Source organism: Saccopteryx bilineata, chromosome 2 (genome assembly GCF_036850765.1).
Source record: "Saccopteryx bilineata isolate mSacBil1 chromosome 2, mSacBil1_pri_phased_curated, whole genome shotgun sequence".
Taxonomy (NCBI): Eukaryota; Metazoa; Chordata; class Mammalia; order Chiroptera; family Emballonuridae; genus Saccopteryx; species Saccopteryx bilineata.
In genome coordinates this window covers 257,075,233-257,100,119 of record NC_089491.1, presented here as the reverse complement: position 1 = coordinate 257,100,119, position 24,887 = coordinate 257,075,233, and the positions used below count along the sequence as shown (strand labels likewise).

The 24,887-nt window shown below is 47.4% G+C and overlaps 1 protein-coding gene across 1 annotated transcript; it reads right to left on the bottom strand.

Annotated features, from left to right (window-relative positions):
- Positions 1–234: 234 nt before the first annotated feature.
- Positions 235–24,816, bottom strand: SF3A1 (splicing factor 3a subunit 1). Its single transcript, XM_066260157.1, has 16 exons — positions 24,619–24,816; positions 21,714–21,835; positions 17,147–17,354; positions 11,846–12,103; positions 9,117–9,191; positions 8,271–8,421; positions 7,744–7,937; positions 6,780–6,897; positions 6,321–6,506; positions 5,486–5,607; positions 5,138–5,383; positions 4,385–4,592; positions 3,354–3,508; positions 1,858–1,959; positions 1,691–1,762; positions 235–725 (listed from the first exon to the last, which is right to left on the bottom strand). The coding sequence occupies exons 1-16, from the start codon at positions 24,679–24,681 to the stop codon at positions 624–626; spliced, it is 2,382 nt and encodes a 793-aa protein (XP_066116254.1). The 5' UTR covers positions 24,682–24,816; the 3' UTR covers positions 235–623.
- Positions 24,817–24,887: the final 71 nt, after the last annotated feature.

Genomic DNA, 24,887 nt, shown 5'->3' with positions numbered 1-24,887 from the left:
GCATGTTGAAGACATCTGTATTAGTCTGTTAAATACGCAGGGCTATGCCTTTAGAGTCCAAATATTTTAAAAGAGCAATAAATATCTATCTTTCCAAGAAAAATTCGTGAAACACTTGATGACTCCTCAGAGCATAAGAACCACAGGGCGCCATGCCACACTCCCCCTGCCTTAGGTCTGGAGAGGGTGCAGGTGGCCAACAGACAAGTCTTATTATGACATTGATTTCACAAGAAGGGTCTAAGAGGTTTATTAGACAGCCTGTGGCAAGATACAAAATTATTAATGACAATAACAAGCACATTCTAATCGGCACTATGACACTATTTCACACAATATTCCTGGGTTCACATTTCCTAAAGGGCTGCTGGAAGAAATGAAGCCTCTCAAATCTAGACTCAAACCAAATGAATTCCAGACACCACTGGGGAGGAGAGTGGCAAAGGAAGCCCTCTATTACCTACGTGGGAAGGAGGTAGGGGAACACTGCAGAACAATATGAGTTTCCAAACTAAGAGAGAAACAAATGTACAAGGCAGGGTCTCCTGGGTCTGGGGCAGGGGGTGGGAGACAGGAGAGGCAAAACAGCAGTGGCTGGGACCTGAGAGCAGGTATTCTCTTTTCTACTTCTTCCTGCCGCCTCTCTCCTTGAGGGCCAGGTGGATGATGGCACCATTGGCCATGTTGTAGTAAGCCAGTGAGTTGGAATCCTTGATGAAGATGCCCTGGAAAACAGATTGTGGGCTTTAGTGGGGGCCATCTGGCCTTGAGCACATTATGCAGCCTCATTCCCAATGTCCGTTCACATTCTGAACTTACATGAGCACAAGGGCCTGAAGGAAGGCCAGGTACAAGAAGGGATACAGGCGCAGGACATACTGAAGGTCTCTGGTTCCTCCCAGAATGTTTTGCTTTTCCTTCTTTCTTGCCAAACCATGCTCATCCCTTTTGTCAACTCTCCAAAAAGTTGGCCCTGACCAACCCCACAGAATTTTAAATACTAACCCCATAGAATTTTAAGTCACAAGACCGTTAGAGATCAACTAGTTCAACAGTCTCATTTATAGAGCAGGAAACAAACCCAGAGTGGGAATTTGCCAAAGTCCAAAGTGGGAGAACATAGCAGCCCCGTGAGACCTGGTGGGAACCAGAATAAGCTGGACTACCACCTCTGTGTTTATGCATGAAGCCAAGCTACTCAAGACCATACTGGCTGGGAAGGCTCTGCCACTTGACCAGAAACCCAGCATAACACTCCAAGACTTGTCCCCACATGTCCATCCTGTCACTGAGGCAAAGGGTTCTCTGAACCTACTACAAGACTGTACTAAGGGGGGGACAGATGAAGATGAAGACTTAGCTCAGGGTGGTGAACATGGAATACACAGATGATGTATTGTAGAACTGTGCACCTGAAACCTATACAATTTTATTAACCAATATGCCCCAATAAATTCAATAAAGAATACCACTTTACATTAATAAAAAAAGAAGGCTGTACTGTGGCCCCACCAGAGCCTCAGCCTGTCAGGCTAACCTGCTCTGGCACTCCCAGCCAGCATCATTGCTCAAGGATGGGCTCGGATGGCCACATCCACGTGTCCCCACTCCTTTGGTTCCACAGGGGATTTAGCTTCTGGGACAGCAGAGGCATTTAGACTCAAGGGGCTGAACTAGACACCCAACTCACCTCATACTGCAGCTTCTGTTTCCCTGCAGGCATGCCTGTGGCTTCATGAATCTTCACCTTGATAACAGAGACCTGTGGAACCAAGGAGAGGGCATTTACTCCCTTCCTAAGATCACCTGAAAGAAGCTGCCCCCCTGATCCCTTGGTTCCCTTGCAGCAAATCATACCTGATCTGTAAGTGGGAGGGTGAAGACCAGCACCTGCCCATTCAGTTTCCATTCTGTCTTATCCTGCATGTTGGGCACTTGGACTTTGATGGACACTGGACCCTGCAAAACAGAAAGTGACCATTACACCTAGGATACCTGAGCCATCAGGAACTACGCTCTTCTATTCCTGGGCCAGTCTAAACAATGTCACCTCCACCTAGGCTCCTGGACTCTGGCCCGATTCACTACTGATGCCTCTGTGACATGGCACAACATTTGGTTTCCCCTCTTAAAAACGATCTCTACCCTGTCTCCTGGTAAGTCTGGAGCTAATATAGTGACATGAAAATGCTCTGCAAACCCCAAGAATTACCACAAAGGGAAAGAATATAAACTATGAGGTCAGAAGACCTGTGTTCCCAACTCAGCTTTCCCCGAGCCTCAATGCCATGGCTATATATAAGCACCAAATGGACACGTGCCCACATAATCTATAGCTCCACCCTGGCAGTTGAGCACTCAAGAGATGAGAAACACCATCAGAATAAATGGAAGAAAACAAAGATTTGGTCAAATGCACTAGGGGAGTAGGGCTAGAACTGCCTCCTCTCTGAAGCCTAACAAGCTTCCCTAGGGATGGGCAGTACCAAGATTCCAACCTCTCCTTTCATGATCCCCACAACAGGCAGACCTTTTAAGGGCTGAAACTGGAGGAGAAGTCCACAAAGAAATTAAGGACCCAGGGTTTCCTCTAAAGCAGGGGTCCCCAAACTTTTTACACAGGGGGCCAGTTCACTGTCCCACAGACCGTTAGAAGGCCACCACATACAGTGCTCCTCTCACTGACCACCAATGAAAGAGGTGCCCCTTCCAGAAGTGCAGCAGGGGGCCGGATAAATGGCCTCAGGGGGCCGCATGTGGCCCATGGGCCGTAGTTTGGGGACGCCTGCTCTAAAGTAACAACTTTCAACCAGTGTAAAAGAAATTTTAAAATATGTCATACATGACAATTTAGTGAGGTGCACTGACCTTTTTTCCTTAGATTGTCAAATAAAAATATGACAATAGCCAACACAACAATAGCCGTCCAGTGTGAACGAAATCAAACTTACACATATATTTTTTTGTCAGATCAGCCAGAAAAGAAATATTTTTTGGTGTGCCACAAAATTTAAGTAGTTTTTCTGTGCCACAAGATGAAAAAGACTGAGAATCACTTCTCTATGGTCTAGGGTCCCTTTCACACCCAAGTCTGCTGCCTATGCAGCTGAGTCTCCTTGCTGGCCTCTACACCAATAGTTCATACTGGACCACGAAAGCTATCTACTCCTCCAACTGACCCCACATCTTTTATGTGCTCAGAAGCCCTCACAGGCCTCTACTGGCTGATCTATGCCCTGGAATCCAAAACCATGGGAGCAAAACAGGGTGGGCCAAAGAGTGTGTGACTGCGGCAGGACTGGACTCCCCAGCTAGACACTCCAGGCCACAGGCAACACTCTGGGATCACATACCTTGTTTCTGCGAAGGAACTCCTCTTCAGGCATGAGGCTATCCTCGGTCTTCAGTTTCTTAGAGGCAGGTTCATCTTCCATGGGAGGCGGAGGGTGGACAGGGGGCATTGGGGCTGGAGCTGGGACAGGTGCCACAGGTGGAGCGGGCACAAAGGCTGGAATGACAGGAATAAGCAGCTGTGTGAGTGGGGAAAAGGGCCCAGCACTCAGGGCTGGTGAGAAGCGAGAGGGGAGATTGCAAAGGCTTCCTGTTTCTTCTAATCAGAGGTGTGAAGGGCCCCACCTTGCTAAGTCTGGCAGCCAGTTGGTTCCCTGGCAAGGTGACTTGGGAAGCCGCAAGGACAGGAGTGATGGATGGAGTGGGTGCCTACCAACAGTAAGCACTGTCAGGCCTCTATGCCCACCTAAGGTTCAACTCCTCTGGGGCACAAACCTCAGCTCTGCCACATCAGGCTATCTTACCCCAAGAGCCATGGCTCCCGGCTTTTAGCATAGGGATCTCTCACATGAGGAAGCCATGGCTCTCCTCTGGGCTAGACCCCCAGCTGGAACAGCTAGCACCACTGTCAGTCATTGCTCTGCACAGTGCTTGGCCTGTAGTCCTGACCCAATGGCCAAAAAGCAACATAAAATACACTGACCTGGCCCTGGCCGGTTGGCTCAGTGGTAGAGCGTCGGCCTGGCGTGTGGGAGTCCTGGGTTTGATTCCTGGCCAGGGCACACAGGAGAAGCGCCCATCTGCTTCTCCACCCCTCCCCCTCTCCTTCCTCTCTGTCTCTCTCTTCCCCTCCCATATCCAAGGCTCCATTGGAGCAAAGTTGGCCTAGGTGCTGAGGATGGCTCTGTGGCCTCTGCCTCAGGCGCTAGAATGGCTCTGATTGCCGCAGAGTGACACCACAGATGGGCAGAGCATCGCCCCCTGGTGGGCATGCCGGGTGGATCCCGGCCGGGCGCATGCGGGAGTGTGTCTGATGGCCTCCCTGTTTCCAACTTCAGAAAAATACAAAAAAAAAAAAAAAAAATACACTGACCTGTTGGCACAATCATGGGAGGTGGGCGGGGTGCCATGATAGGAGGGGCCGAAGGAGGCATTGGCACCACGTTGATTCTGGGTGCATGGATGATAGGTGGCATAGGAGCAATCACTGAACCCGGGGGCAGTCGAACCACTGAAGCCATTGGGGGCCGGGGCATGACAGGTACTGCGGACACAACTGTGGTACGAACAGGAGGTGGCATCTGTGGGAGAGAAGGGACTCAAGTCACAGGAAGCCAAGGCTGGACTCACAGCTGGCAACTGGTCACCTGTAGACTTTAAGGATGGGGCTGGACAGCTCCAACTCAGTCCCCTGGGGCTGAGAGATTGCAGCCTCATCTCAGGCTCTGATAGGAACTTGGCTGAGAGAGGCCCAGAGTGACCCTCTTTCTCCTTGGGACGCAACCAGCTGCTCATGGCAGATACTGAGAGAGCCACTAAAGAGGCTGACCTTCATTTAGCCTCCTGGAGATAAGCCAGTAGTCCTCGAAGACCCATTAAGTGCTGCAGCCCTTCTCTGCCCCAAGTCTGCTTTACACATCTGCCACTTGCCTCCTGCCCTGTTCCAATCCTCCCTCACAGAAAAAAGGTCAGGCTAGAGGTTCTCACTTCCAATTAAAGGGTTCTTTCTATTTACTCCACTTAGCACTTGGGCCCTACTATAAGGCAGTTGCCCTTTTCAGCCAATAGTGTCCAACCCCAAGAATTACACTTTAAAAGATGAGTGACTAAGTGGTTGCTGGCTTACTGCTGGTGGCCGAGGCACTGAGGTGATGGGTGGGGCTGAGCTGGGTATATTGGTGGCTGAAGATGGAGGTGGTGGCTGCTGGGGGATTTCGTTGGGTTTGCTAGGGCCAATCTTCTCTTTGGTATCATCTTCAGGCACGAGGCCCTTGGCCTTGTGGATGGCCTCGATCTGTTCCTGGAGAGTGATATTGGCCTGGGCGGCCTGCTGGGTTCGGGCCATGCTGCCTGAGTGGCCATCCCAGGTCACCTATAAGGGAAATCAAAGCCACAGCTTGTTAAGGCTCCTATAAATGAGCCCAATGTGGGAGTCTGAGGGCAGGAAGAGCACTAGGATATAGCCAAACTGCACCTTTTCCTCTGGCTTCTGGATCTCTTCCTCACCGATCTTCTTACCAATGGCTGTTTCCTCTACACCGAAGATGTCGGTACGCCGCTCAGCCAACTGTTTCAAGCTGCTCTCGATATCTAGACCTGGATACAGTCAGAACAAAGACGGGACAGAATGGGAATCTAAACCAGTTGTCCTTCTGACAAGGCAGCAGCTCTTTTGGTGCAGGGTAGAGGGTGGTCCCATAGAACAAAGCTGCCCAACCAGCACTAAATAAGCTTATAAACCAGAGCTTGTTCAACTCCTTGATTTATGAAAGGCAAATGAGAAGACAGGGTCATGTGAGTAGCAAGTAGCGAAGTCAGAACTAAAAGCCTAGTCTCCTACCTCCAGGAGAGTTTCCTCCCTATTGACTACTTTTGCCTAGCTTCCTATCTCCGGGACAGTTTCCTTCCTATTGACTACTTCTCACACAGCAGTCACAGGACCAGTGTGTCTTGCTTCCAGGTGCTCAGTGTACCCCAGCCATCAGAACCCTCATTCTAAGACAGCCCCAAGAATGAGCACCCTTCCCAGCTATAGTCAGATTGGCTCTGGGATGTCAATGGACACATGCCATCCTCATAGGCGCCTGCCTCTGGAGGAGCCCTAAGGACAGTCATTCTGAAAATAATGAGTTCTTTTGTAGCACCACAGACTGTACCTACCTTTGAAGGCTTTTCCAGACTTCAATTGTTACTTCCTATGTTTGCTTAAAACAAGTTAACTGTAGTTTATAGAGATTCCTATGGGCCAAGATGAGCCAGTGCTGTGTCAGAGACGGGGTGTGGACTGGGTGGGGGAACCCCCACCTCACCTGGAGCATACACCTCATCATCGCTCTGCTTCTCACGGATGGAACGATCTCGCTGCTCCAGCCAGCGGGGGTCAAGCAGCCCAATGCGCATGTGTTCCTGCATTTTGCTGGCAGGGATCTTCTCCCCCGTGATGGGGGACACAAGATACTCATCTGGAGCAGGGGCTGGAGGCAGGGGCTTGGAAGCTGAAAGGAAATGCTTCAGTGAGAACACTGGGTGACAGCCTGGGTTAAGAGGGTATTGTTTCATATGTGCATCACTCATTCAAGACACATCCATTCAGTGCCACACTGTACCTGGCACCGCTTAAGTTTTCAGGGCACCAGAGATGACTATGCCCTGTTCCCCCTTGCGAAGCTTGGGACAGAGGGCTATCAATGCCTTTAATAAGCCACCTCAAACCATCCTAGAAACAGACAGCTCTAAGGAGCATATGAGAGTAGGAAAGCAGGGCCTACCTTTGGGGTCGTAGTCCTTCCGGACAATGACCTGGTCTGGAGTCGGGGGCAGAGGTGGTGGCATGGGTGTCTCTGGGGGTGGGGGCACTTTCTGCCCTTCTTCTTCATCATCTGAACCCTGAAAAGCAAACAATGGCAGGACCCAAAAAGGAGCTAAGAAACCACCATTCTGCAGCTGAACCCTGGAGGCTCTCAGGGTGGCAAGTTGCCCAGGGCCCTGCCAGCCAGCATCCATGTGCTAAACCTCCCTGGGCAGCCCAGGCCAGCTGGCAGCCAGCCAAGCTGCTTCCTCACAGCATGAATGGGAACACTGGGGCGCTAACACTCTGCCCAGGCATTTCCAGCAGCTGGCACCAGGCAGTCCCAGGAGGCCTAGGGCACTTAATATGCCGGGGAGGGGTGTAGGGAGCAAGTTGGCGCTCAGTGGTTGCTGCTCAGGGAGTAATGCTGGGAGGGAGAGAAAAAGTCAATTCCCACAGACACAGGGGCCTTTCTTCTCAGGCTGCACACAAATTCTTTCCGAGGGGAGGAGAATAGCTTGGCTCTGGACCCTCTATGCCTGCTTGAAAGGCCTGGCTCGGAGGGTAGAGGTAGCCAAAAAGAAGCACAGGCTATACTAAGAAAAGCTCTGGGAACTGCTGATCATTTGGACCTAAGCTCAAATGCATCAAAGCTTGAGGTATAGAGGGTTCCCTCACTGAGCGCTACCATGGGGGTGGTAGGGAACAGGGTCTGGGCAAAGGGGGAAGGTCACAGAACAGGACAGATCCTTCCTTGTGAATGAATCTTTGTTGCCCAAGCTGGAAAGAGGCTCTGTGCTGCTGCTTAGTCAGGAGGACTTATTCAGGACCCACGCTTCCCTTCAAAGTTCACAAGGGAGCTGGATCTGACTCTGGTGGAGAGCACCCCATCTCCTTGGGCTCCAGGGGAAATGGTCATCCTGCAGGCCTTCCCAGAGACATACCTCATCCATGTCTTGCACTTGGGTATCCTGGTCCAGCTGGGAAGGAGGCTCCTCTGACTTTTCCTGTTTTTCATCCTCTTCATCAGACTCGACCTCCATCTCAACCTCCTCACTCTCCCCAAACTTCTCATAGCGCTCCTGAATGAGGATTCGAGCCCCCAGCTCCTCCGGGGTGGTAGGGGGAGGGAAGTTCCCTGTACAACAGTGAGCCAATTAAAGGGAGGCCTCCATACATGTTCCTTACCAAAGGCCCATCTATCTACTCTCTCCACAGTGTGAGCTTTCCAAGAGCTGGGGCGGTCTGACTTCTCTCCTATCTTCAGAGGCCCACCCAGTCCGACACAATAAATACTTGTTAAATAAGTTTAACTGAGACAGGTGATAGAAGTGAAGCGTTTTGGGAGCAGAGAGGATACAGACACTGATAAAGCCCTCGGACGGATTCTGCTGCTCTCTGGGAACACTTATACGAGCTCTCCCAGGATGGCTCTGAGCTCCTGGTACCCCATCTGGAGTCACAGACCTACCTTGCTCATTGGGCTGGAAGTCCACTGTTTCCACCACCACAAAATCGTGCCAGTCAATTTGTGCATAGGCCACTCGCTCCTTCTCCTTTTCCTCCTCCTCCTTCTTCCTCTCACGCTCCTGGAACTTGGCCCATTCCACTCGGTAACAAACCTGAAGAGATAGGAAACAGCAAAGTGCTGAGCTAAATCAGGATTTGCCCCAACAAGAATGTCACCCACAAGGCCTTCACCAAAGCCGGCATCTTCTTCAAAATAGGAAGGAGGCGGCTCTGCCTGCAAAAGGGAAACTTCATGGAGCAAACTATAATATTTGTATCTATATAGTTTCAGCCAGGCCCAGAGTTCAGACGAGATGAAAAATCAAAACATCACAGAAACCTGCCTCGGGTCCAAGACCAGCTAGCTGTCTGTTACAACTGCAGAAAGCTCTGGTTGAGTTAGCAAGAAGCTGTGTTCAGAGAGTACTTAACTACCTCCTACGAAGTCCGCGTTGACAACCAAGTGCCCACAAAAGAAGTAGCATCTGAAAGCCTAAGAAACGAGACTTCATGCAGCCCTTCAAAACAGCCAGCGTCAGTATGCCTTCTGTCCTCAACTCTGAGAACCTGGGGCTTCAAAAGGCATCTGTCACCAGAGAATCTGTTCAGGAGTGGGCTTCTACTGAGAGTAGAAAAGAGGGAGAGCAAAGAATCTAGGTTTCTTTGGTCTTTGTAGCCATAAGGCCTCTCTTTCCACCACTACTGTGTCTGGACCATGACAACGTACTACCTCAGAGATTTACAGACATGAGACAGAACCCACACACTATAACTTGCATTATCAGTAACTATAAGAAATTGAGTTTACCTGATCCAAAACTTCTCGGGGGTTCTCAGCCTCTTTCTTGAGCTTTGTAAATAAGCCTTTCGGCGGAATCAAGATCTGAAACACAGAAGTTATTAAAGCAACATCAGTACAGCACAACACGGGGTGAAGAGGCGGCCTTTCTGGGCCTGTGGAAAGGCAGAGAAGGGAAAAAAAGGGATTCTGGGTCCCAATCCCAGCTCTACTTGGCTGTGTGACTTTGGGCAAGTTACCTAACCTTTGTAACTTGGTTTCCTTCTATAAAAGGTGACACTACCACTTAAGTTGGTACCATCAACTTAAAAGTTTATTGTAAAAATTAGCAGGAAGTATGCAAACCACAGATCACCTAGCACACAGTCAGTATGTGCTAGCTGCTTTCAGGGTACAGACCTGCTCCTACCCTTTTGCATACTGTACCAGGCCTTCCCAGACTGTCCTATTTGAGACTGTAGCCCACTGGCCCCACTGCCCTACATTTCCATCTCCTGCTTCCTTTTTCTCCATCTGCCATACACTGAGATACTTGCTTGTCACTCCCTCACTAGACCAGAAACTTCTCCAAGACAGAAATTTCTTTCTGTCCTTTTTTCCCCCCCAAAGTCAGCAGTGGGGACTTCTTATCTTTTTTTACTATCATATCCCCAGCACCTGGAATAGTATCTGGCACTCAATATGTATTTTCTGAATGAACAAATGCTAGTTTTCGAAACAGCCAGTCAATCCAACTGCCCCAACATTATCTATTATCACCGGCAAAGTGGCTCAGCCTCCCCATCCCCCTGTACCTCTAGCCCAGGAATCGAGCTGCTCTGAGAGTCCCCATGGCTAGAGATAGCCACCAGTGCCCTCAAGAGTACTAAATGTCAACACTCAAGTTCTGAGGGAGAGGGAAGAGGGAAGTAACGGAACCAACTGGGGACCTTAAAACCCAGAAGCAGTCCACTAGAAGAAATTAACCCAGGGCTCACTTAAAATTGATACTATGTAGGTCAGGCTGTGGACCTTCAATGATTGTTATTTTAGCTATTAGCTTCTGGATTTGGTCATTTTCTAAACACATATTTTTATAAATCTTTCTATTTATATACTTACAGTTAGTTAAGTTATAGGAAGAAATCATGAGTCCTTACAACTTAGAACTTTACATATTATTTCTAGGTATCAAAAGCAGATGTGGCCTGACCTGTGGTGGCGCAGTGGATAAAGCGTCGACCTGGAAATGCTGAGGTCGCTGGTTCAAAACCCTGGGCTTGCCTGGTCAAGGCACATATGGGAGTTGTGCTTCCTGCTTCTCCCCCCCTTCTCTTTCTCTCTCCTCTCTCTCTCTCTCTCTCTCTCTCTCTCTCTCTCTCTCCTTTCTAAAATGAATTAAAAAAAAAAAAAGGCAGATGTACAGACCATGCCACTAAAAGGAAGATAATCTCCACTACAAGTGTAGCAAGAAAGACATACCACAGGAAAAGCTGTATCAATTTACTTTGCAATAAACTAATATGATCATTTTAAATACCAGTACTGACTTGCTCAGATTCTTAATTACAACAATGTAGCATAATTAAGATTTTTGAGTCTGGAGTAAAAATGCCAGCTCTGTGACCTAGTAGCTGTGATCCTGGCCAAGTTAATGTCTCTGTGCCTCTGTTTCCTCTTCTGTAAAATAATTATAGCAATGGGTACCTTATAGGTTACTAGGGATTAAATGAGAAAACGCTGCATATGTTACTACTCAAATATTGGCTAAACTGATGTTAAATTGTTTCCCAGGCCCTGGCCGGCTGGCTCAGCGGTAGAGCGTCGGCCTGGCATGCGGGGGACCCGGGTTCGATTTCAGGCCAGGGCACATAGGAGAAGCGCCCATTTGCTCCTCCCTCCCCCACCCCCTCCTTCCTCTCTGTCTCTCTCTTCCCCTCCCGCAGCCAAGGCTCCATTGGAGCAAAGATGGCCCAGGCGCTGGGGATGGCTCCTTGGCCTCTGCCCCAGGCGCTAGAGTGGCTCTGGTCACGGCAGAGCGACGCCCCGGAGGGGCAAAGCGTCGCCCCCTGGTGGGCAGAGCATCGCCCCTGGTGGGCGTGCCAGGTGGATCCCAGTAGGGCGCGTGCGGGAGTCTGTCTGACTGTCTCTCCCCGTTTCCAGCTTCAGAAAAATACAAAAAAAAAAAAAAATGTTTCCCAATGCCTATTTAAATATTTCTAATTCAAGTACTTTTTAGGGTGAAAAACAATGGATTTTAGAGCCAAATGTTGGATTAAATATCACTGAAGGTTCCTTCTAGCTGAGAGATCATAAATGACTTCACCTCTCTGGGCTAGTTCCTGCTTTCGAAAAAGGGGGAAAACACTTACCTCGTGGGTTCTTATGAGGATTAAATTAGGTAATAGGCGACAATTATTAAGGGCTTCCTTCTCTCCCAGGCCCTGTACTAGGCACTTGAAAATTTATTGTACTTAAAAACAGCTAGCACCACTTGGCCCTGTCACATAGCAGGCAGTCACTTAACGACAGTTATCAATCATGCATTTCATCTCTTTAAGAAAAATAGCAATCAATGTTGCATTTAAAAGAAAAAATTGAATAGAAATCAAAATTTCATACTAAAATGAAATTTTAACATCCACACGGGGGCCCCACAGAGGAACACTCTCCTTAGAGACAGTGAGTGGATAGAAAACTTTTGGTAAAATGCCTTCCTTTCCTGGGTCCCACACTCTGGCCCGCACCCAACCAGGCACCTTGGTATACTGTTCCACCAGCTTCGTGAAGTAGTTGAAGAGGCTGTGCTGTGGACGGAGGAAGTCGAATTGGTAGTTGCGCTGTTCTTTCTGCATCAGCTGGGTCAGAAACTGGCGCCCATTCCTGGCCACAAACTGAGCCGTCAGCTTCACCACGTCCAGATCAAAGGCTGAGATGGAGGGGGGGTCTGCGATAAATTCAAACTCAGGAGGGGGTTCTTTGGGCACGATGGTCTCTTGGATCACCTGGGCTTGGACCTAAGACACAGAAGACATGTGAGGCAAGAGGCACAGCCTGTGAACTGGCTCAGGAGGGGAGCTTTATGCTTCTGTTAATGATGTGTACAATGTGAGAGAATCCTAACTTACAAGAGCAGCAGCAATTTCTTGACCAAATGTGGCCTCAACAACCTGAAAGGCTTCCAGTGTGGCCCATGCTCTCTGTATCTCTGCTGCCGCTCTGATATTGAGGGTCAGGACTGAGTAGCAGGAGATCTAACAGGAACTCAGCTTATAAATCCCAACCGAGGGGAAAAAGGATGTAGTTGGCCCTCTATGTGTGCAGAGGACCCCACTGGATGAAGGACTTCCACATTTGTTACTTCATCTGGCCTCCACACAAACCATGAGGTGGAGGTACCATGAATACTTTTTAAAGATGAAGAAATTAAAAGTAGCCTGAGGCCCTAGAAGTAAACTGCAATGGAAAGTCTCAGAACCTACGTCAATCTTTCCTTCCCACTGTAAAACAAGGAGCAACCTTTGCCACCTTGGTTCAGGAGTAGAGGAAAGAAAAGGGACCAACCCAAGTCTGCACAGGAAGCAAAATGTGCCATCCCTTCCTGTCCTCACAGGCAACCCTAATCATCCCTACCTGTGGTCCTAGTTCTAAGGTAGGGTACTAGGGCAGGCCAGATGGAGGGGTCCTGGGATGGTGAGACAGAATGATGGCACAAGAAAGGGCCTACATTAAAGCATTGAAACTGGAATGCTGAGGTCGCAGATTCAAAATCCTGGGCTTTCCCCGTCAAGGTAAATATGGGAAGCAACTACTAAGAACTGATGCTTCCTACTCCTTCCCACTCCCCATCCTCTCTCTAAAAATCAATAAATAAAATATTTTTTTAAAAAACAAAACAACTTTAAATTAAAAAGGGGTCCACAAGCCTTAGACAAGGCAAAGAAAAGGGGCTGAGAGCATGGACTTTAAAGTTCTGTCTCCATGCTCAACTGAACATGAACAAAAAGAGTCACAAAAAATGGTTGCAGGGATGACTTTGTCATTTACTCAGGGTGGGATGACTTTCTGCTGCAGTTTCCCCTGAATCCAGGAAGAATGGTCTCAAGGCAGGTTTCCCTGAAGCCAGGAAGGATGTTCTTACTACTTGATTGCCAGCCTAAGTTAATTATTTCAGAATGTGTTGACTTTTCTTTCTTCCTAGAGGTTATGCATGAAGGGCTCCCAGGTTAATAACCTCCAGCCCAAATTTTCCTATAAATATAGGTAGGGTCCCTGAAGCTCTCAGAACTCTTCCTGGTTGATGCACATGGTGGGTGGGCAACTCTGGAGCCCAGGCTGAAGCTTTCTCTTCTGGTAATGTGTCCCTCCATGATTTGGTGAGACTGGTACATACTCATTATCCTCTTAGTCTATTGTTTTACTAGCTGTTACTCTAGAGTCCAGGCTGATGTATCTTCATCTGGTGATGTTGTGTAGCTTGTGTGTTGATTCTTTTTCTTTATTTTCCTTTAGGTTGCATAAGTTCAAAGCCACTTTAATTTTCACTTTTTGTTTTTTTTTTAACAAGAGAGACAAAGGGACAGAGAGGGACATGCAGACAGGAAGGCAGAGAGATGAGAAGCATCAATTTTTTGTTGTGGCACTTTAGTTGTTCATGGATTGCTTTCTGATATGCGTCTTGACTGGTGTATACAGTTGAACCAGTGACCTTGAGCTCAAGTCAGTGATTTTGGACTCAAACCATTAATCACAGGGTCATGTCTATGATCCCATGCTCAAGCTGGATGATCCTGCACTCAAACCGGTGACCTGCGGTTTTTTAAACTGGGTCCTCTGTGTCCTAGTCGGATACTCTATCCCAGTGGTTCTCAACCTGTGGGTCGCGATCCCAGCGAGGTCGTCTAAAGCCATCGGAAAATACATAATGCATATCAGGTATTTACATTCCGAATCATAACTGTAGCAAAATTACAGTTATGAAGTAGCCACCAAAATTATTTTTTGGTTTGGGGTCACCACAACATGAGGAACTGTATTGTGGGGTCACAGCATTAGAAAGGTTGAGAACCACTGCTCTATCCACTGTGCTACTGCCTGGTCAGGTTGACTTAATTTAATTGTTATTAATCATAATAAATTCACCCTCTAATCCATCCATAAATAATTGCAACTGTACCACAACTCCTGCACAGCAAGTCATTTCCTTGTCTGTGCCAATGTGTTCATCTGAACACTAGGTTATTTTACTGTCACCCTGTTTCTCTGACATTTACATGAAGTACACACACACAGGACAACAGAAATGTGAAATCTGCACCAAATAAAAGGAAAACCCTCTTAAGTTTCTGTAGGATGATGTGGCAGCATGTGTGCATGCGCAGATGATGATGTAACACTGTGTATACAGCGGAGCAGCCAACAGCCATGCCAGTTGAGATGTGGACCATACAAAGGAAAGTTTAGTGTGTTCTGTGGCTCACTAAATTAGAATCTATGACCAAAGTGCAACGTGAATATCAGCACGTTTATAACGAAGCGCCACCACATAGGAATAACATTACTCGGTGGGATAAGCAGTTGAAGGAAACCGGCAGTTTGGTGGAGAAACCCCGTTCTGGTAGGCCGTCAGTGACGAGTGTGTAGAGGCTATGCGGGATAGCTACCTAAGGAGCCCTAAAAAATCTGTGAGTGAGCCCACATCGAACTGAGATATGAAACTGGGAGAGTTTTCCTTTTATTTGGTACAGATTTCACATTTCTATCATCTTTTGTTGCTTTCCTGTGACCGGTCAAAAGTGCACCATGACTTTACGGACACACTGTAGATGACCCCGTGGTCAATGGGTTGAAACCTAACCATCACTGGCTTGAGCCCAACATTGCTGACTTGAGCAAGGGATCACTCACTCTGCTGTAGCCCCCCCCCCTTTCCATTGAGGCATATATGAGAAAGCAATCAATGAAAAACTAGGATGCTGCAATGAATAATTGATGCTTCTCATCTCTTCCTTCCTGTCTGTCTGTCCCTGTCTGTCCTTATCTCTGCCTCTCTCTGCCTCTGTCAAAACAAACAATTAAATTAAATTTTACTGATTTATTATGTTTATCTATATGAGTGTAGGCTCACCAGCTTGAGTACAGAGTCACCACATTGAGTGTGGGATCATAGACATGATCCCATGGTTGTTGACTTGAGCCCAAAGGTCAATGGGCTAAAGTCCAAGACAGCTGACTTGAGAGGAAGCTTGCTGACATGAGCAAAAGGTCACTGCCTCAGCTGGAGCCCCCAGACGGGGCACATAATGAGAAAGTGATCAATGAGCTGTGGCCAGATAGCTCAGTTGGTTTGAGTGTTGTTCCGGAGCACAGATTGCCAGTTTGATTTCCCGATCAGGGCACACACAGAAGCAGCTCAATATTTCTGCCTCTCTCTCTTCCTGCCTCTGAACCCTCCCTAAAAAAGTAAAAATAAAAATAAATAAATTGGGCCCTGGCCGGTTGGCTCGGCGGTAGAGCGTCGGCCTGGCGTGCAGAAGTCCTGGGTTCGATTTCCGGCCAGGGCACACAGGAGAAGCGCCCATCTGCTTCTCCACCCCTCCCCCTCTCCTTCCTCTCTGTCTCTCTCTTCCCCTCCCGCAGCCGAGGCTCCATTGGAGCAAAGATGGCCCGGGCGCTGGGGATGGCTCCTTGGCCTCTGCCCCAGGCCCTAGAGTGGCTCTGGTCGCAACAGAGCGACACCCCGGAGGGGCAGAGCATCGCCCCCTGGTGGGCGTGCCGGGTGGATCCCAGTCGGGAGCATGCAGGACTCTGTCTGTCCCTCCCCGTTTCCAGCTTCGGAAAAATAAAAAAATAAAAATAAAAATAATAAATAAATAAATAAATAGTTCCTGAAAAGAATCACTTTGGAAAGTGGGAGAGGCTCACGTTTTCTTCCTTGGAAATATCAGCATTATTACATCATTATAACTCTCAGGTCCATGCACTCAGATATTCTGTCCTATGTGAGAATTTTACATTCTTGACAGGCTTTATTTCACCCAGGAATATTTCACCTTTATAGGCTACAACCAGGTATGAATATAATTTTGTAAATAGGATCTATCTGTACGGGGTTGGGCCTACTAAGCTTCAGCTTCACTTCCCAGTAGATTTTATCACACTGACACAAAAATGAGAGGCCTCTTTACTCTTATCTTCATATATGGGCCTGATTTCATTGTGCAGGATGACTCTATGGGGCCCTAGAATTAGCACCAGGGACAGGTGTACGCAGGAACTCTTCTCTTTTTTCCCACCTGAGCTGGGCATCCTCTGCTTTTTCCATATGCTCTCACATTTCCATGACAGGCACCAATTATTACAGTTGTTTTGAAATGTAGAAAGACTCTTAGCATAGGTAACTTTAAAGGATCTTAGCATATGTAACTTTATTTTAGCTTATTTCTATCCTGAACTAGTCTAAGTGACCCCAGAACTTACTTTTTCTAAAACTCCCTACTCCAGCCCTTGGATCTATTTTTGGCACATTGCAAATGTGTCAGGGGTCATAAATCTTAGAATGTTTAGAAATGGTTTCTTTTTTAGGTATACAAAAATTTATTACTGTGTCTTCAGTCTTATGATCTTAGTGTTTAGAAATGTTTTTCCTTAAATTGATCATATAGATAAACATAATAAAAAGTCAGTAAAATTAAAAAAAAAAAAAAAAAAGTTCTGACTCCGTGGTCCCGGGGAAATCACACTTCCCTGGGCCTCAGACCTCTCATCTGTAAGATGATCACCTTGCTGGCCTCCTCACGAAGCTCCTGTGAGGTGTCAATGAGACACCTAAAGCCCTCAGCACAGAGCTTGACAAGCAGTGCTAGAGAAATGCCAACTGTCAGCAGGACTTTGCTATCTGAGCCTCAGCATCTGCCTCTATAAGAAGAGGTTATAAAAACCTAACGCTCTCCCTGGGTGGTTGGTGCGGTTTGGATAGTGAAGCTCATTATCTGCCCCTCCCTCCCTGTCCTGGCCTCCCTCTCAGGCCCGGAGAAGTGAGGAAAAGAACGGGCTCCAACCTTCTGGGGCAGCTGCTGCTGGGTGGCTTGCTGCTGCTGCTGCATGACCTTGGGGATGGCGGCCGATGGCTCCTGAGCCTTCCCCTCCTTGAATTCGCTGACCTTGTGGCGGTAGTAAGCATGGTAAGGGTCATTGGGGTTCAGAAAGTTGAATTTGGGGTTGTTGATCTCGTTCTGTCGTATCCTAGCTTCAAATTCAGGTCCGTTCCTAAAATGAAGCAAAAAAAGAATTAATACCACAACCCTTGCAACTGCTAAGACCAAGTTCACTGTCCATTCAAGCCTCCTTCTTGTACCACCCATCACTCAAACTAGCCCCTCTCAGCACAGCACAGGTCTTCCTTGAGACTCCTGCCATCACGGGCCAGTGCCATCCGTCCCCTTCGGCTTGAACCAGGCCTTCTCTACCACAGGGTCTCCCAGGCTTCCTCATTCCTACAGCTCCTCTGCCAGCCTTGCCATTTCCAAAACCATCTGGACTATTGCTTTTTTTAAAAAAAATAAGATTTCTTTACTTAAAAATATATACTTACAAATAAACATTACTACTTCAAATAAAAGTCACTATTGCTTTACTAACAAAAAGCAGCCTTAAAATTAAATACAATGAAAACAAAGAACTAGTATTTCTGAAGTTCAGCTCTAAGTTTGCTGTGACTGAGGCCAGTTTCCTTAGTTAAAATGGGGAATTACTGAGCAATGGAGAGGTGTTAAAGATGTACTAGCACCAAACTGAGATTCTGTCCTTTCGGTAACGAGGACTGAAAAATACATAAAAATGTAGACAATTAGATTTATAACTTGTCCAAGTACTGCCTAAAATCACCGCACTGACTACTGGGCGAGGCCCAGACAGAAAACACTCTCCAAGGACATGAACCTGCGCTGCTGTGTAAGGCACATTCAGATGACGGGGAGCAATGAGATCGGCAGGGAGGTCTTCCATCTCTCTGTACCTGCGACAGTTTCCTATATACACCCATGTGCCCAATTTGCATGCCTTTAAAAATCTCAGAGTGGGGAAAAAAAGTCTCTCTCACCTGATTTTTTTAGAGTCCCAAAAGTAATATTTCAAGGTGTCACACACGCACAGTGGGGCAAAATTAGGTTTACAGTTGCTCATTTGGGAAATATAATAATTAATAAATAATAATACAAAAATAAACTGTTACACATACTCACAACTGTAAGCCTACTTCTGTCCCACCCTGTAGGTAACACCCATGTCAGTAAGAAAGTGCACTAACCTTAAGGACACAAGATATGAAAACATTCAAGTTTTGGGTTCACTAATGACTCAGCAAGTTACCAAACTTCTCTTTGTCTCAATTTTCCATGTGTAAAATGTGGCTAACACTACCCTCTCTATCTTGCACTATTAAGAAGATCAAATTAGTTAAAGAGATGTTAGTCTTCCTGAATCACACAGTGGCTTGCAAATGCAAGGCCTGTTACTCTTCTAAATGTTAAAAGGGCTGTTTCACAAGCATTAGAGATGATCTGGGTAATAGGAGACAACTGTGGGGCTTCCATCACCCCTCCAGCTAGAGCCCAGCACTCGGAGATGCCCCAAACACACCAAGGGACAACTCCAGGGGCTGGTGGGCAGCCAGATTTGCTCCTTTCTCTTCACTTTCACACCCTGACCCTGTCAGTTGAAGATAGGGGCATAGACACGGTGTAGGCAAACTGAGTTCCAGATTAGCCACTATCACAATTTGTACCACAGTGGTGGTCATCAACACCTAGGGGCCCTGGCCAGTTGGCTCAGTGGTAGAGTGTCGGCCTGGCGTGCAGGAGTGCCGGGTTCGATTCCTGGGCACACAGGAGAAGCGCCCATCTGCTTCTCTACCCCTTTCCCTCTCCTTCCTCTCTGTCTCTCTCTTCCCCTCCCGCAGCCAAGGCTCCATTGGAGCAAAGTTGGTCCGGCGCTGAGGATGGCTCTGTGGCCTCTGCCTCAGGTGCTAGAATGGCTCTGGTTGCGACAGAGCAACACCCCAGATGAACAGAGCATTGCTCCCTGGTGGGCATGCCGGGTGGATCCCAGTCGGGCGCATGTGGGTGTCTGCCTGCCTCCCTGCTTCCAACTTCAGAAAAATACAAAAAACAAAACAAAACAAAAAAAAACAAAAACACCTAGGCTAGCTCCTCCACAATTTCTGGTGACACTCTGTATCATGACTAATACCATGAGGTCTCAATTTGACAGTGAATTAGTCCAACTAGAACTTCGTGCTTGAGGGAGAAACATTTGCCCCACTTCTTAAATAATGCAAACTACACACAAGGAGAATGAATGTACACAGATACTGCTAAAACTAGGCCACCATATCCAACACTCAGGCCAGATGAAGTGCGGCTAGAAAGAGGGGCTCTGGTTGTCTCCTTATCACTGCCTTGGAAGCCATAATAACCTCACCACATCTGGGAACAAGCTGAAAGAAGAAAACAATGAAAAGGCAGCCATGTTCATTCCCAGCTCTTCTGTTGCTTTAAATTAGTTTAATGCCTACAAGGCAATCACTGTAGCCAAAAATAGATCTAGAAATGTGGATATATAGATTTATTTTTAGGGGAACTTAGTTAGACTCTTATTTCTGTGGCAGAAGAGGCTGGCATAAAATTATTGGAAAGCTACTTGGCAAAATAAACATACCGAAATCTTCACAAATCCTCTTTCAGGCAATAATGTACGACACAATTTTCTTCTAAAGAAATAATCTAAAAGGGAAAGAAAATGCAGAGACTTCCCCACAGCTTTGTTTGCCAAAATGAAATGTTGGAAACAACTTTGAAGGAAAAGAGAGGAGATGGCCAAGTCAAGAAAGGCCTGTCTTCTCAACATGGCACAGCCTCTCCAGAGAGGACCACGCAGCATCAAACCATGAAGCAACATGGGAAAATGCTTATAGCACAAAAGGGAAAAAGCAGGATGTGAAAGTATCTCTGCTAGTATTACAAGGATCTAAAAAAGGATGCCGAGGGCCCAAAGGAAACAGGAAAAAGTGAAAACAGCCGGCAGAAACTATTCTGGTAGTGAGATTGTGTTGATTCTTCCTCCAACACCCTTTTCCTATTTATTGTTTTTAAAATATCAGGGGAAAAGCGGAAGCATGAGTGTTGCTACGAGGCATTAAACATTTATCATAAATACACCTACTGCTGTAAATCTGACACGGCCTGATAACGTTCAATCAAGCTCAAAACAGTTTTCAATTCAATATCCAGGTTAATCAAAACCTAAACCTTTGAAATGTGATGAGGCAAATCTGCATGGCACCGGACACAGTGAAAGACATTAAACAGAGTAAGCTCTTTCTGTTTCATTTTATTAGGAGGTTGAGAAAGGAATACAATTATTAAATGATGTGATGGGGATGCTGCCTCGGGGATCAAGGCGTTTAAGAGAGCAAATGCCCTGACTGAGGGGCAGCAATCCGCCAACGGCTGGCTACTGCTTCCATACAAGGAGCTGACCAGTTCAAGAGAGGCCAGAAATCCAGATTTTTTGTGCTATGTCATTATTTAAAAGTGGCTACTACTTTGAGTTTAAAACAAAATATTGCAAAGACAAACAGAAGATCTGTAGGCTAGATGTGGCCTGCTGACTGCCAAAGAAATACCTTAAACTAGGGGATGTACTGACTTTTGGAGTCAAGTGGCCATCGAGAAGATTCCATCCGCCTGCCTGTGGAGGCGCAATGGAGAGGGCCTCACCCTGGAATGCTGAGGTCCGGTTTGAAATCCTGGGCTTGCCCAGTCAAGGCACATATGAAAAGCAACTACTAGGAGTCTATGCTTCCCACTCCTCCCTTTTCCCTTTCTCTCTCTCTTTTTTTCCTCTCCCTAAAAATCAATAAATAAAATCTTTTAAAAAGATTCCATCTGAAGACGTGTGAGTGTGTCTAAGTATGACAGGAAGAGACAAGAAGAACCTGTACCATGTCCTCTGAGGAGACAGCTACCACCTGCATGATGACCCTGAACTGTGTTCAGTCCCATTATCTCACTCATGCCCACAACCACCCTGAGATGGCATTTTATTGCCTTTTGCTGTTGGTCATGAGGCTCTGAGGAATGAAGTCCTTGCACAATGAGAAGGGTCAGCCCCCTTTTTGGTCTTCCTCAAGCCAGCGGATCAGACAGAGATACACATACTATCCATGACAAAGCAGCTTTCCAGGCATTTCTGTGATCTGTTTTGGAAGCACAGGCTCCTGGTGACTCTGGGGCTGGGAGTGACTCACACTCTGCCACTGCCATGCTGTGTTAGAGATGCCAGTCCTGACCACTTCCTACATCATCACCATGCTGTGGTTTTACATGAACCAACGGGCCTACACTGACAGTGACTCTCTACAGGGATCAAACCTGTGGCCACAGTGTCTCTGACAGGGGAACTAAATGCTCCGATGACTTGTACTTTCAAAGGTGCATTAACCATTGACGTCACTAGAGTGCCACCCTGGCAATGCCTCTCTAAAATCCAGTGTAAATCTGTGCAGATTCAGGACTGTTGGTGCTAAAATCCACCTATAAGTCACACAAGCATAAGTAGCTATGTTACCTGGCCACAAAGCTGGCAGTCTTGTCAACAATATTCCTGACCTCTGGAGGAGGGTAAATAATCCCCACCACTGGCTTGGAAGGAGTAGAATCCTCCTTTGAAGATGCTTCTTCTTCTGTGGGCTGTGAAAAAAAGAAAAGAAAGTCTTGAAGTTCCTAGTTTGGGGCTGCAACCCCAGCCCTCCAGGTTAAACCCTTCTAGTATATTACTGAAAGCGTTAGGCTCTCCTGCAGACTTTCTTTGGGTTAGAACCCTCTATTCCAGAAGAGTGGTTCTCTTAACTGCATTGTACTTGCAAGGGACCCTCCTGGGGAATAAATACAAAAAGCAGCTTTTCAGGTTGTACCAGCTAGACCAGGGGTCCCCAAACTACGGCCCGCGGGCCACATGCGGCCCCCTGAGGCCATTTATCTGGCCCCCGCCGCACTTCTGGAAGGGGCACCTCTTTCATAGGTGGTCAGTGGAGGAGCATAGTTCCCATTGAAATACTGGTCAGTTTGTTGATTTAAATTTACTTGTTTGTTATTTTAAATATTGTATTTCTTCCCGTTTTGTTTTTTTACTTTAAAATAAGATATGTGCAGTGTGCATAGGGATTTGTTCAGTTTTTTTTTGTAGTCCGGCCCTCCAACGGTCTGAGGGATGGTGAACTGGCCCCCTGAGTAAAAAGTTTGGGGACCCCTGAGCTAGACTATGTCAGTGACACCTGGGAATCTACATTTTTACTATAAGTGCCCAGGTGATTCAGATGCAGAGGGTCTCTGACCACATTTGAGAAACCATGTTCCAGAATCTAGAAGGCTCCCACACAAATGGGTGTCCCTGGCATGGGGTATTTAGTGGTTGTTTGCCGAATAAACGGGAAATTCCAAGAGCAGCTCCTTCTGCCTTAAATGCTTTTTCCCTCTACATCCATTCTACAGTCTTAACCACCACTCAATGCTCAACTATTCCATGAAACTGCGCTGGAATACTCAACACAAAATTGTCTGGTAAATTCTAACATTCTTTCCTTGCCAGTCTTCAAATGGTCAAGTCTCTCTTAGAAAAATAAAGTTTAGGCCCTGGCCGGTTAGCTCAGTGGCAGAGCGTCGGCCTGGCGTGCAGGAGTCCTGGGTTCGATTCCCGACCAGGGCACACAGGAGAAGCGCCCATCTGCTTCTCCACCCCTCCCCTCTCCTTCCTCTCTGTCTCTCTCTTCCCCTCCTGCAGCCAAGGCTCCATTGGAGCAAAAGTTTGCCCGGGTGCTGAGGATGGCTCTGTGGCCTCTGCCTCAGGCGCTAGAATGGCCCCGGGTGGGCAAGCCGGGTGGATCCCGGTAGGGCGCATGTGGGAAGTCTGTCTGACTGCCTCCCCGTTTCCAACTTCAGAAAAAAAAGAAAAAAAAAAAAAGAAAAATAAAGTTTCTCCCTTGCCCTTATGTTCCTTTCTGCTACTGCCTTCTCCCCCCACCCCCTTCCTCTGCTAAACATCCTGAGTTCGCTCAGCCTTGCCAGTCCCACTTCCTCACCTCCCATTTGGTCCCCATCCATTTCAAGTATTGTTGCCGAAGTCAAAAACAACTGCCTATAGCCAAGTACAGCGGTTATCTGACTGTGTGATCAATGACCACTCCTTCACAAAACTCTCCACTCCTCAACTTCCAGGCCCTGTTCTCACCTGTCTTTCCTTCTTGCTCATCCAAGTTTCCTACCTGGTTTCTGTTTCACACACCCCCTCCATAACGTTGGGCATCCCCCAAATTCTGTTCTTGGTTCTCTTCACAGTATTCACACTGTCCTACGGCACTCACAACCACATCCTCCATTGCCTCTACCACCTCTCAGCTAAACAATCCCCATCCAAATTGACGTCTCGGATTACTTCTTATGCCAGAGCTTTAGATTAGTTAATTTCTAGGCACCTTCTAGAAGAAATTTACCTCTCACTCCTGTCGGCTTCACCTACCTTAATGTACCCTCCACCAGCAATGTGGATTAGATGACTTGTTCCTTTGTACCTGGTACTGCTATTATAGGGCAAATCACACCATACTGCAATTACTTATCTATGTCTTTACCCTCAACTAACTGACATCTTTTTCTAAAGATTGGCTGGAAATGTATTATTTACAGTGATGGGGTAATACATGTTCGTTGAATATTCACGTGTATGGATGGGACTTCTCACTAGTCTATGAGCTAGCTCTCCAAGGCAGCAGCTGTGAATCATTCATTCCAGGAACATGAGAGCCTGGCTCCGTGTCTGGCTTAAACTAAGCACCCAGCAGATGCAGAAGAATGAACAAAGCTGTACCCTGCAGGCTGGAAAAGTAGGGATTACTGGGCAAAGGCTGGATGGGCCCAAATGCCACAGACAACCAGTAGATGGGCTGGATCAATGTTTCTCAAACTTTTATGCATCACTTTGGGATTTGTTAACATGCTGATTCCCATTCCAAGGTCTGGGGTGGAGACCCTGTCTTTCTTTTTTTTTTTTTACATTTTTAAAATTAGTTTTATTTTTCAATTACAGTTTTCATTCAATATTATCTTGTATTAGTTTTAGACGCACAGCATAGGGGTTAGATAATCATATACTTTACAAAGTGTTCCCCCGGTATTTCCACCTGGCACCATACGTAGTTATTAAAATGTTATTGGCTATATTTCCTTAGGCTGTACTTAACAGAGGCTCTACATTTCTAATAAACTCCCAGATGATGCGGATGTTGCTGGACCGAGGCCCACACTGTGAGAACCACGGTTCCGGAGAGCTCGGCTCGCTACCAGAAGGCGGCGCGCTGCCTCCTGGGATTTGCAGTCCGTCCCTCGAAGCCTTCCTAAGCGGCCGCTTCTTCCTGCATAAGTGAGGCCCGCCGAGGCCTAGGCTCCAGCTACCGGTCGAGGGGGAGGGGGCACAGTACCTGTTTGGGCTCGGTGGGTATTGGCGGCGGCGGAGGCACCGCCTGCACGGGTCCCGCCGGCATGACCGCGACGCTCAGGGCTGCCAGTCCGCCTCGGTATAGGTAAGCGGTGCTGCGTCAAAGCAATATTCCCGCAGCGGCAGCACAACAAGTCCGCAAGATGGCGGCGACTGAGCGAGTCGTCACCGAAGAGGCGAAACTCACGCACTTCCAGGCCCGCCTCTTTACCCTGACGTAATTTCCGCTCACGGGCTCGGGAGCAATCAGCG

Excerpts from the sequence above, each read along its gene's own strand:
- SF3A1 (XM_066260157.1), bottom strand. The coding sequence starts at position 24,681 with ATGCCGGCGGGACCCGTGCAGGCGGTGCCTCCGCCGCCGCCAATACCC. Across the intron at positions 3,509-4,384 it reads TCCCATGATTGTGCCAACAG|CCTTTGTGCCCGCTCCACCT; the intron begins GTCAGTGTATTT and ends CTGTCATTCCAG. Across the intron at positions 1,960-3,353 it reads AGTTCCTTCGCAGAAACAAG|GGTCCAGTGTCCATCAAAGT; the intron begins GTATGTGATCCC and ends TCTGTTTTGCAG.